This window comes from Aricia agestis, chromosome 3, assembly GCF_905147365.1.
Source record: "Aricia agestis chromosome 3, ilAriAges1.1, whole genome shotgun sequence".
Classification (NCBI taxonomy): domain Eukaryota; kingdom Metazoa; phylum Arthropoda; class Insecta; order Lepidoptera; family Lycaenidae; genus Aricia; species Aricia agestis.
The window spans coordinates 17,482,621-17,496,103 of NC_056408.1; the positions used below are offsets into that span (position 1 = coordinate 17,482,621).

Sequence of the window (13,483 nt, forward strand, 5' to 3'; positions counted from 1 at the left end):
TGTAACAAAAATAAGTGATAATACTTAAGGGTGTGTACGTGTTCCTTGTAGAGAGTGCACTGTGAAGGTAGCAGCTCTGAAAGACGAAAAAAAAATTTCACTCTTGTATGGGCAAGGGCCTGAGCCTCACGAGTTTCCCCATACAAAAGTGAAAAAAAATTTTGGTCTTTCAGCGCTGCTACTTTCACAGTGAACTCTCTACAAGGAACACGTACACACCCTAAAGTATTATCACTTATTTTTGTTACACCCTGTATAGATTTATGTACTGCCACAAACAAGAATGTTTTGGCACGTTGACTATATTGCCATGGGAGTGTGACATGTGACTGACAAGAACAGCACTTTCACAAAATGAGACCAGTGAGTAATCGTAGTTTAGAGCTATAAGTGAGTAATAAAAGTATATATTTTAAATACGGCCAGGTGCCACATGATAGGGCCAGGCCACAAGACTGCGTTGCGACGTCGCATTGCAAAAAACTACATTGCTTTTCAATGATTGTTTTTGCGATACGACGCAGTGTTGTGGCTTGGCCCTTACTGGGACAATATTGACAATAGTTTGTGTGACAATTATATCTTACTAGATGACGCCCGCAACTCTGTTGCGCCAAAATTAGTTTATCGCGCGGAAACTACATTTTCCGGGATAAATGTACCTGTCCTTTCCCGGGACTCAAAGTATCTCTGTGCCAAATTTCAGCAAAATCGGTTCAGCGGTTTAGGCGTGATGAGGTAACATACGGACAGACAGACACACTCTCGCATTTATAATATTAGTATGGATGTGACTGAGTATGGCGTGGGCGGCGGCAGTTCTAAGTAAGGCCACGCGCCAAAACAGCCTCGTGGGACTGCATTTTGTTTCTCTAAGGCTGAATTTGTATGCGCCCGAATGCGTGGTTTGGTGGCTTTTTTTTACCCCGGCAAATTGGGGATATCGGCCGGGGTATGTGGGACTCCTACGTAGTCTACCCACTAAACCCCATGGTGCTCCACTCCTCGCTTAACCGATTCAATGCGGCGCACCTTTTTGAAGACTTTCAGTCGTGGCGGCATACAATTTTCTCGTGACACGTGAGCCGTGTCATACGCCATAGAAGTAGATGACACGGCTACCGTGTCACCCGCCATGTTGAAAAAGGTTTATTGTTTTTCTTAGTTTTTACGTCTTTATTAACTTGATTTATTTAAGGCAGAGTTGCGGGTACGATAGAACCTACCGCAACTTGGCGGCTACACGGCAAGATTACAAGCAAATGTAGATATGTAATGATTTATTTGATAGTCGCGCTGGCAGTTACATATTGCTTATTTGCTGTCGTCGCGGTGTAGCCGCCAACGCCGCAATCTATCCCGAGTACATATTCGAGTACTTACTAATAATTATAAACATGCCTTCTAACTTATAAAATTATCAGTAGATAGATAATTTAAAGCGATAGTCAACACTTTTCTTACAGTATAGGTATCTACTACGTGACATATTAATGGTTGTTTTTCCGCAGTAAAATGATCTATATCTATATCTTAGTAGTATAATATATTTGTGAAGTTTTTTTATTCAAATCATAAATAAAATGCGGCCGGGTCATAGCAGCCGCTCGTACCTATCGGCATAAAGTTACCATAATACGTCATACAAAATATTTTTTATTAAAAAAAAAATTGCATGATTCGGTAGTTATTATTTATAGGTAACTCGTTCTGCTGCAAGAGATCAACCACTAAAATGACACGTTGTATTATGTATAAGTACTTGTACCTATGTTCTATTTTATTTTACTGATAGGTAAATTGTGTTTAAAAATATGGTGTTCACAACACTTGGTTGGAAATGGTTGGAACATTTAATAATTAAGTAAGTACATTCTTACATTTAACCACAGTAAAAGGAGGGGAAGTAAGTTATCTTCATACAAAGGCACCACGCGCGGCTTCTATGTGTGAGCCATAGCATCAATGCGTGTGTGCCGTACGTGGCGACGCATTGATACTATGGCGCACACATACAAGCCGCGCGCGGTGCCTTTGTATGAAGATAACTTATTTCCCCTCCTTTTACTATGACTTAACTAAATACAGTTATATCTTCAGGAAGGAATGTAGTTTAAATAATACTTTAAAGCATTATAATATACGTCAATATAAATATACATTCTATATTTAATAATTAATAGTTACTTTAGCAACAACAATTATTATCACAAACATTCAATATTACTTATAAAAAAGGTTACACAAATATTTACGCTACACCAGGGGTTCCCAATCTTTTTCAGCCTGTGGCGCGGTTGCATGTCACAATATTTTGTCACGGCGCCCTACTTTACCTAGCTAGTAGTTAGGGAGGGGAAGTGGGGATTTCGCGACAAGCTCGAACGTGTCAGATTAAGCTTGTATAGGCTTCCGACGTGTGTATAGTCATGGTATAGAAATCAGATTTCTCACGTGGTGAGTAAAAAAAGTTATTTTCGAATATTGAAATGTCATCGGATCTGTCAGATTAAGATAGGGCCTAGGGGATGTTTACGTTTACCCCAAAGCAGCTTCCATATAAAGCACTGACGATTCAAAGGTTAGAGTCTGGCTAGCGAAAGATGAGACTGGCTTTTTATCCCAAAACTGATTATGGTAACACTGTCATTAACGTCAGTGTCACCTATAGCATCTGTTATTTATGTGTCAAAGTGAAAAATATTTCTGTGGTTTACGTGATTTTCTAATTTAAAAGTGATGAAAACTTTGAAAAGAGATTTGCGAAAACTGCTTTTAGCTATGATTAGTAAATACGAACAAAAGAAGTGAAAAGGATGCAATTTTTAAACAAAAACAAGATTGTTTACATGAAATATCCCAAGTACAGGTAAAAGATTTTGATACTTTCAATTACAATTAATTAAAATCATTATTATTTATCATGTAATTGAATTTATTGTTTTGCAGGTGACATGAATGATGCAAAGGATTCAGTTATGCAAGTTAAAATATCAAGCATAAATAAATTATGTGATATTATGTTCCAAGAAGAGTGTTTAAAGACAAAATCAGTTCCCTGATGAGATTTCTTCTTAGACCGGTAAGACCCTAACGTTACAAAAGAAATACCTGAAAGCAACCTTCTATTGAATGCTAACTTTATTTATGAACATATTTTCAGATGTCAGTATTTGTACCCTAAAAAGGATTAAAAAAGAAGGCCACATAAATAAAGGCGTGTGAATACGGGAGTTTAGCTGGGAGGTGTTAATGCATCCGCCGTATAGTCCTGACCTTGCACCTTCAGATTTCCACCTGTTTCAATCGCTGCAGGATTCCTTAGGCAGTATCAGGTTGACATCACAAGAGGACTGCCAAAACCACTTGTCGCAGTTTTTTCATCAGAAGCCCCAAAATTTTTATAGCAATGGGATCGTGTCCCTACCAACAAGATGGCAAAAAGTTGTCAAACAAAATGACACCTATTTTAGTCAATTGTAAATAAACTTTATAAAAAAAACCTGTCGAATGTTTATATAAAATGCGAAAAAAAATCCGCAACCTTTGATTTTCTGTGTTGTTTTTTCATTTCCCCTAAATCCTTGGTTTTTAATCAACTTGCAAGGGGGGGTTATTAGTTTCAGGCATGTACAAGTATGTATTAACATATTTCAGTATAATTAATACAATCTATGATGCTTGCGAGTAATAATATAATATTATAGGAAATTATTTAACATTTAAATTAAATTATATTTAAACTTAGAAACAGTAGTGACAATTTTAAGTTTAAGAAAATGAAGGTAATTGTTTGGTTAAATTATATTTTGTAATATATTTCATGATGTACGGTAAGTATTAAAGAAGAAGTTTTAATACTCCGACAAAAACATGCAAGAGTTTTCGTCAAAAACAAAACACAATGAAATGTATTGCAAAATAAAATTTAAGTAAACAACAATAAACTTATTCAGGAAATGAGTTATCCAAACTAAAATATAATATTATTGTCATAAATAATCAAGTATCAAAACTAAAATTCCGACTATAGACAAGGTTGCCATACGTAGATTTTTTGAATTTACCGCCTTTTTCCAGTCTCATCTTTCGCTAGCCAGACTCTAGGTAAGCCTGTAGGGACATTAAAAAAAAAGCTTCATATTTTCCTAACTTAGCTTCGCAGTTATTTTATGTTGCACTTAACTTAATGATTTAGTCCTTGTTGTCTAAAATCTTGTATTATAACAAGATTATATATTGTTATAATAAGCAATTTTCTGAATATTTTTTCTTTTTCATAACTTTAAAATAGCTGCCGTTTCTGAACCCACCGCTAAAATAAAAATTAACACTCTTATTTTTTTTTAATCAGTTTTACTTAATTTAAAAAACCTACTATGTCTCCATGACGCTCGAGTGACTATACGAATAGCACCCTGGGCTCCCCTACTATAGCTATTCAATAAAGATACATAAGTAAACATCTTAAACGAGATTAAGCAGATAAATGAGGTAAATAATAAAAAAACAAATATTTAATCATCTACCTGCTTTACATAAATAATATTATAATTTTATAATAATTATTGTGGTTTTGGATAGGGATGATCAACTCACGGCGCAAAGTTTGGGAACCCCTGCGCTATACAATGTTTTGTCCTTTTCTGTGAGTGGACTCTCCTTACTTATCAGACAAAGACAAATCATTGTATAGCTTAACTATTAAGTAAATATTTTTAATGGGGTATGTCCATAATAAAAATCTAAAAATATCAATAAATATAACATAAACTTACATACTAGAGTCTAGACACTAATAATTTATTAAATATTAAAAGTAGAAACAACAAAATGTTCAAAACAGTTAAAACTTAAAAGAAACGACATAATCTTTTGTTTAGAAAAATCACTGTATATCTATATTTTAATGACTGGGTTCTAATTCCTAATAAATAATATAAACGTTCATAGACATAATATAAAACACAAAACTCTGCATTATTGATTGTTATTAATTTGTAGACGGCAGAACTGTGGAAGTTTTAAGTTTTATAGGGCAACTATGCACAGTATTGCCCTGTCGGCTGTCTCACATCAAAATAGATTCAAAATGTGAAATTTTTTGAAAAACCGTTTACCTCAATAAATATTACACAGAAGTCTGTACCTGATTAGTCTTATAAAAAATGTAACTTACAACAATAACACAATAAAAAGGAACCCAAGAAACAAAGCCAAAATTAATACATCATAAATAAATTATTATCGAATTAGAGAACTAACACTTAATCCCTTACAAATAAAAAAATATCATACACTGAATAAGCTATACCTACAGTGTTTTGTCCTTGTCTAACACATTGGAAAAGCCAGTCGAAAGAGAAAGACAAAACGTTGTATAGCTTATTCACGGTGTATTTTTTATTAGTACGAAGGTTAGTCATAACATTCATTAATATAATTAAACTTGTTAATTCCTCCTAACAAAGTCTTGATCCAGTAAAAAAAAAAAATGCATAATAATTTTTTTTGGTACCAATCTAATCAGTCAAATAATAATTTTATTAAAATTCCGTTTTTTTTAATTCATACATACTTAATTAAAATTTTTCTTTGGTAGCCAATTTTGTCAGTCAAATAATAATTTTATAAAATTCGTATTTTGTATACTTATTATTTAAAAATTCTACTGGATCTGATATGTCCCACTAACCTTTAAAGCCAATTTTACAGTTCGACAAGGCTTTATTTGAATGTGGCGAGAAAAGGAACTAAACGCTTCTATCATACAAAAACGTCATTTTTGACATGTGTTTGACAGTTCTCCTTTACCGGCAGCGCTCCCGTCAATGTCACCCACGTTCAAATAAAGCCTTGTCGAACTGTAGGCTGTCTTGTGCTTCAGATTTTAGAAAATATTTAAAAATAACACTAATAGGTTAAATCCACTTATCTTCCTTTCTGCCCAGTAGCGGAGTGGCTTCGGATTTCTGGTCCTTGGTGGGACTTATGTCCGGTTTCCCGTTGAAATGCTTGGCTGTGACGTTTGACACTACGTAGGGGACACCGGCGAGTTCGGAAGACAGCGGGTTGTAGTACTGGCGGTAACAGAACACGGAGACGGATAGACCCAGGAGGGAACCCACGAGGACATCTGAAAATACATTTATTGGAAATAATATTAATTACGATAAATTAAGTACGCCAATAAGGACGAAAACTGAATTGATGAAAATATAATATTATTATTAGTTTTATAATATCGTTTTCTATACTCAATGCGCAATCACTGAGAATAATTAATGTGATGGAAAAAATTGGGGGTTATTTTAAAATAGGCATGCTCCCGCTAAAAAAAAATTCGAAGCGTAGAATTAAGAATATATTATTATAATATTATGTAGGTATAATATTTTTACTGACCTCCTTGATATACGATGATCATTGATTCATAGGCAGTTGACGGGTCTACAGGCCCTATCGCATCGCATAAAGTTAATATACCTAGCGGAATAGAGAAACATGTCACTATCGGTAACACTGCGTGGTAAAAAGAGACGTGTGATATATGACAGCAGAACCAATTTTTTTCATCTGTTTGACGTCCAGCCGGCACTTATCAGCACGTTGACGATACCATTGGACGATACACGCAGATCGTCCAATGGTATCGTTTTAAGCACGAAGCACTGCGCAGGTGCGGCCCGTGCATTAGAAAGATGCTTTTTGCAAGTGTATTGGTACGTAAACAAATTTTTACACACGGGCGTAAATTAATTCTTCAAGCCCCATAAGAGCACCGGTGATCGCGACAACAATAGAATACAATAGCATTTCCTGGAAACTGTGATCGAAGTAATAATTTCGGTTTCGTCTGACAGCTAGAGATAAATAAATAAATAAAAACATCTTTATTTAACATACAAGGGACAAAACATAGCCAGAGTTAATAACAACACAAGAATTACCAGAAAGAATTAGGTAAGTACAAGAGATTGCTGCTCTATTCCGCTAGGTATATTAACTTTATGATTATTCATCTATCTGCTGGGTTTGACAAAACGCGACCAAACTACGAAGGTTCGCCATCTGCATATGCATCAAATTCTGTGATAGTACACACCTTGCCAATGATGGTGATAGTCGCACGTGCGGGACAGCGCGATGCAGGCGGCGAGCATGGCGGGCGCGAGCACGCACAGCACGCGGAACGCCGAGCCGCGCCGCCGGGACACCACGCCCAGCCGACCGCAGATCCACACGCTGGCTATACCCAGCGAGCAGAACGATACTGGAGGATATCACTACTATTTAGTTATGAAACTTAAAGCTTCGGCCAAACCTACGCGACTACGAAGTGGGAGCGTCTGCAACGCGGGACGTTCGCATCGGCAGAGCGGGAATAATCTACTGTTCGCACCATAGTCGCGCACACCAGTTTCGCGTTGCAGACGCTCCCGTTCCGTTTCCCGTTCAGTTTGCTATAAAGCGATTCACGATTCCCGTTCGACACGGATTCGGAAACTTTACCGCGCGGTCAATGCCGTGCGCGAAGTTTCCGAATCCAAGTCGAATTGTGAATCAGGGAGAAAAAAAAAATTTAAAACACACAACACACACGCAAGAGAAACAGGTTTAGAAAGAGGTTTAACACGCAAGAGAAAGAGACGTGTAGCGTTGGCCGTATGCATTTTTACTAGGCTTATATAGTTGATACTTAGGATAAAATTACGAGATCCGCGTAGTCCTAAAAATACTCACAATGTAGCGACAGCCCTACCGCCAGGGTTGTACATCCGCTTATATAATAATCATATTTATCACGAAACAAAGGTTTTGTCGTCAACTCTAATTTCGTAGGCTTTAATTTTATATTCCGATAGGGTGTGAACAGGCCTGGTTTACAATTCATACCACCAACTTAAAAGATACAGTGCCATGCATGAGCGTCATAAGAAACAACATTATTTTATAGTAGGGGAGCCCAGAATGCTATTCGTGTAGTTACTTGAGCGTTATGGTCTATGGAGACCTAGTAGGTTTTTTTACATAAGGTAAAACTGATAAAAATATTGTTTAAATAATAAGAGCGTTTTTTTTTATTTTAGCGGTGAGTTCAGAAACTGCAGCCATTTTCAAATTATGAAAAGTAAAATATATTCAGAAAATTGGTTACTGATACTGACATAGTTTACATTGCAGATATTGCAGCTCATAGTTAGTTGACTTACTCAGTTTGGCTAAAAGGGTTACTCAGATCATATACCAACAAGAGTACAGCCCAGAAAATTCTGGCGCCCCAAGTGTCAATAAGCTTTCATTAGTTACCTTAAATGAACTTGTTTTCGCGATAAAGTGATGACTGCATTGTTTTGCTGCTTGATATTAGACTAGCATGTGCATTCAGCGAATGCCTAATTTAAGTAGTCTAGTATAAAATGTACTCTATGTTATTTACAATGTGTACAGTCATTGACAACTTACTACTGCTGTGTCCACTCGGGAATGATTTCCGCCCTTCAATGATATCAGCCAAGTCACCCGTGCAACGCTGGTCATCTATTTCTATACCGTCTGGGTAGCAACGGTAAAAGAAGTCTGGACGTGGCCGCCCTGAAAAAGAAATACATTTTTATAAAAGCTCAAAAATTTAGTTTTTAGGTCTGACCGAGCGAGATAGCATACTTAGCCAGGCAGCAATCAGCATGTCATTTTAGATATTGTATATATCTTGGCGATGTCAAAAACTTTGAAAGTGCGATGCAGGATTGTGGTGCTAGTTGTGGGTACTGCAATGTCATTTAATAAAATAATTTATATACTATACATGAACAGGATTTATTCAAACTAAAAACTTACCAACTATCAATTTAACCATGTCTGTTAGAACCCCTGTGATTCCCAGAGAAAGAGACCATGCAAGGAGGAACTAGAAGGAAAGGTTTATTATTAGTACAAAATTATAATAGTCTTGTTAGTAGGGATTACAATATGAATTAAATATAAGATAATAATAATAATAATATCTATGGACACTTAACACCATGTCAGTCTGGCCCCTGAAGGGTTTGTGTTACGGGTGCCAGACAACAGAAATATATTTAATACTGTTATACCATACATATATTTAAGATTTTTGTTATATGATACACATATTTAATACACTTCCATGACCCAGGAAGTTTGAAAACTTTTTGTTCCGTCGGCAGGATTCGAACCCGCGACCCCTGGCTTGAGCTACCAACAGCCCACCAACTGAGCCACAGATGTTGTCAAGATGTAAACTAATTTTTGAGACAAAAATTATTTGACTGTGTTAGTACCATGTCATTTGGAAATAATTTTTGGCCTGTTATCTTTTGATATGTGGAAAAACTACTGCACTCACTGTTATTGATAACAAAAGAGAATGTTTTATGTTTAACACCTCCATCGTGGGTATCAGCTACTATAGATTTTCAATTGTTATGTGGCAGCCGGCTGCCGCTTGGGGATTGATGGGTTAATGTGGTTCACTTGTTGAATACTTGCCTGTTTGCCTGTGTTCAATTTTTTATATACAAGTTATATTATTATTATTATTTAGATATTTTACACTTACCTCCAGAGCATCATTACAATCATTACACGCAGCCCAAGCTATTAGTGACAGTATACATGGAACCGACAGAACAATAGACCACAACATGCCAGCAGGCACATAGGAGTCATGTCTCGGATACTTGCAGTTCATCTCCATCTCTGATGGAGGTATTATTCGGATGAAGGGTGTCATTGTTTCCATGTAACTGTAAGAAAGTGTGTGAATAAGCCTCAAAGGAGTTTACTTATATTATGGTAACATATTTTATTCAAAAAAATAATAAGTGCGACTTGCGTACATTGAAAACCGTGGTTTTATTTTCATATTATACTTACTAGGTAATTAAAATGCTAACTATAAGAATAATTAATAGCTTTAAATGCAGTTCATCCATAATTAAGTTTCGGTTTTGGTGAGTTTGCATAAATAAATACGAAAACAGCTAAATTTTGTTTTGTTATACTTTTTTTTTTGTTTAGTAAGATGCCACGTAATGTTAACGCTGCAAAAAGCATCAGATAGGATTCTTAACTATGTGGTTATATGTATTTAGTAATGGAAGGAATGGTTATCACTTTATTTACATATAATTTATGATAGGAAACTGTTATATTTTACTAAAAGATAATGATCAAGTTAAAAACTATTAACATATGGACAGAATTTACCAAAAAGCAGACAGAAGAGCGATTCGAATAAGGATCTCGATAAATAAACTGTAACTGGCGGAACGAATTAGAGGCATTTTGTACGATTTTATGTTTTCTTCACTTTAAAATAAATTAATTTCTATTCGCACTTCTTGATATATTTTCAACAAACTGACATGTTTTCGTTCGACCTTGGCTAATCACAGATTACTAGTTTAAATACGGTAGTATATGTTGGCTAACTGTCACTACGTCACTTTGACATTGACAATTTGTAGATTTTTTTTTCTTTTTTTTTTATTCGACTGCCACTAAATAAATCATTGATAGATAAAAGGCGGGAAAAAATATTCGTGTAAAAATTACTGTATTATTAATTCAAAATCGTAAATCTAAAGTTTTAGCAAATCGTCAGCGCAGTCGATCAGTCAAGTTAGTGGATTTAGTAAAATGCTTCTCACTTCCAGACACCCTTAAAGTATTATGTAAGGGGTTCCAAGACGAACAAGCTGCTTGGCGGCAACACGTAGATTTTTGCTCGCTTCAAGCATATTGACCGTTTACAATGTTTGCTTGATGCGTGAGTCAAGTATTTACGTGCTTGCTCCGCACCTGATGTGATTTTCAGATATTCTTTGCTTGTCGAGACATTGGTTGAGATCTCAGAACAGGTTGAGATGGTCGAGACGGCCTGACGCGGCTGCGTTTTGAACTTTTGGCGGTGTTCGCGATCGTTGGTCGCTTTTTTTGAGTACATTTCGGAAAAATTGTTAGATTACAGACGTCAGATTCGGAATGAGATAAATACCACTTGCTGTGCTAGATCAAGCTGCTTTTTATTAGGGTCCCGTACCCAAAGGGTTAAAACGGGACCCTATTACTGTGCTATTACTTACTTACGTGTCTGTCCGTCTGTATCTCTCCAGGCTGTAACTCAGAAACCGCTATCGAAGCTACACTTCTGAAATTTTCACAGATTGTGTATATCTGTTGCCGCTATAACAATAAATACTAAAAACAAAATAAATTAAATATGGGGGGCTCCCATACAACAAACGTGATTTTTTGGCTATTTTTTGCTCGATATAAATAATGGCAACACATAGGCACTTGATATGATCACAAAATACTCAGCGTATTTGTACTTTAATGATTAACTAGAGATCGCCCAATGGTCGAAATTCGACCTTAGTTTCAACGACTTAGGACTACTACCTATATTTTGCAAAAAAATATTGACTTTATCATATTTTTTTTCAACTCTTGTCTCTGGGACTCAGCTGATCTCAGACTAGCCGTATAAGCATTGTCTCATAGTACCTATCTAAGATTCAATAAAAAAACTATAATCCATTTTTAATTTGTCACCTTGTTGTCAACAGACTTCAACCATAAATAAAAGAGTAATGATTCGTATGTATAGGCTTGTCACTCAAGAATCTGTCATTTTTCCTAGTGTGTGTGTTGTAGTGTGTGTAATGTTTTATTTATTAAAAAAATGTATGTTATAAGCATAATTTCAAAATAATATTAGCTCGATGCACTCCTTCACCATAATATAAACTATAACTGTGCAAAATTTCATTCACCTACGTTTCCCCATTTTTCGTCAAAAGGGATACAAAGTTTTTGATTCACGTATTAATATATAGATAATCCTATACAAAAAACACAATTTTTAGCCTGTTTTTGCTCTGTAGTGGTACGGAACCCTTCGTGCACGAGTACAACTCGCACTTGGCCGATTTTTATTCGTAGCATCTATGTTAAACATGTATAATATTTGCAAACTTGAGTTTATTACGAGAAACCACTGGCAGATAGAAAACAATATTTTTATTTAATAAAATGCGTTTTAACAGAATGTTAGTTTGTGTCTACAATTTAAGCTTAAACTATTTTCCTTACATCTAAGATCCAATATATGACTTGTTGGTAACTTTATTTTTGAGGGAAAGAAATTTCATATAAATAGCAAGTGTTTATAATATTGATACATAATATAAATAGGCACATAGTGACATTAACCTGTTGGTTATTTCAATATTATAAAATATATCCTATTTTTAATACATTTAAATGAACCTTACAGCAAGTACTTACGAGTACGTAATAAAAACCTACATAAATGGTAGAGCAAATCCTATTTTGTAGATTGTAGAAGATTGCGTAAACTGTTGAAAATCTGATAATACCTGCTTAAGGTTATATTGGAGTTATTAATTACTTATATTTATATTTTTGAGTACAATTTTTTTTACCATAAGTTAACTCAGCATGATATAACTACTTAATAATAATATTCTGAACTGAGACTGAGGCTCTGTAAAGAGCCATTGTAGGATTCATCATTAATATAATTCTAATTTATAGTATTTTAGTGTCTGAATAACTTATTTTATACAACATTTGTTACATATAGGTAGGTACCTACTTTAATTATATTATATAATAATATTAAAGATATCAATACCCATTTGCAAAATTAATAACCATATCATTTAAATAAGTACTTACTTGAAACCAAAATTAATTACTTAATTTAAACTTAATTTATTTAAAAAATACCGCAACTATCAAGGAAGGGCGTCGGAAACGGACGGACAGAAAAAAGTTAAGGGTTCCTTATAGTTCCTTAATATAAAGTTACCATGTAACCCTAAAATACCTTTTGCAAAAAAAAACTCTGACTACATTTGTGCGCTTTAAATGTTTCTATATGAAATTCATAATAAATAATAATAAAATGCTAAAAAGTATAATAAAATATAAGTATATAATTTTTCGGAAAAACATGAACACAATATTGTAACGGAACCACAAATTTCAGAAAGGAAAATGCTTTGTCGTTCAGAAATTTCAAGAATCAAGGTACTTTTTTATAATAGTATTGCCAGAGTAAAAATATCACATTTTAATGAGATTTCGTTAAATAAGTATGCCGAATTTACTGCGTGACTGGTGAAACATGTTCAATACTCGAGGACGTGATATTTGGTTATTATATTAGGTGGAAAAAAAAGTAATATTAATAATTGATCACCGAGTAAATGTAGTTTAAAGTTAAATAATTATTTACCCAACGCATGGACAACGCATATGTTTCTTTGGTGGAACACGCCGCCGCGCCAGCCGTATAGTATGCCTACTTGCCTAGCCGCGTAATTTACTAAGTGTCCATGATTCATTTATTTCGGGAAATTCGGTCAAAAATGAAGTAAGTACCTAATTTTATTACATAATTATAACGAGAATCGAGTACCGAGTA

General features: G+C 34.9%; 1 protein-coding gene across 1 annotated transcript; it reads right to left on the minus strand.

Annotated features, from left to right (window-relative positions):
• Positions 1–5,889: 5,889 nt before the first annotated feature.
• On the minus strand, positions 5,890–10,390 carry LOC121725582 (phospholipid phosphatase 5). Its single transcript, XM_042112605.1, has 6 exons — positions 10,234–10,390; positions 9,584–9,770; positions 8,842–8,911; positions 8,467–8,595; positions 7,106–7,273; positions 5,890–6,136 (listed from the first exon to the last, which is right to left on the minus strand). Exons 1-6 carry the CDS (start codon positions 10,308–10,310, stop codon positions 5,922–5,924), a joined length of 846 nt encoding a protein of 281 aa, XP_041968539.1. The 5' UTR covers positions 10,311–10,390; the 3' UTR covers positions 5,890–5,921.
• Between the last annotated feature and the right edge of the window lie 3,093 nt (positions 10,391–13,483).

Bases quoted from the DNA above. Each gene is read 5' to 3' on its own strand.
- LOC121725582 (XM_042112605.1), bottom strand. From the start codon at position 10,310: ATGCCTCTAATTCGTTCCGCCAGTTACAGTTTATTTATCGAGATCCTT. The intron at 9,771-10,233 runs GTAAATTCTGTC...ACTTTCTTACAG, and splicing joins GCTCTTCTGTCTGCTTTTTG to TTACATGGAAACAATGACAC. The intron at 8,912-9,583 runs GTAAGTGTAAAA...CTTTCCTTCTAG, and splicing joins ATTGTAATGATGCTCTGGAG to TTCCTCCTTGCATGGTCTCT.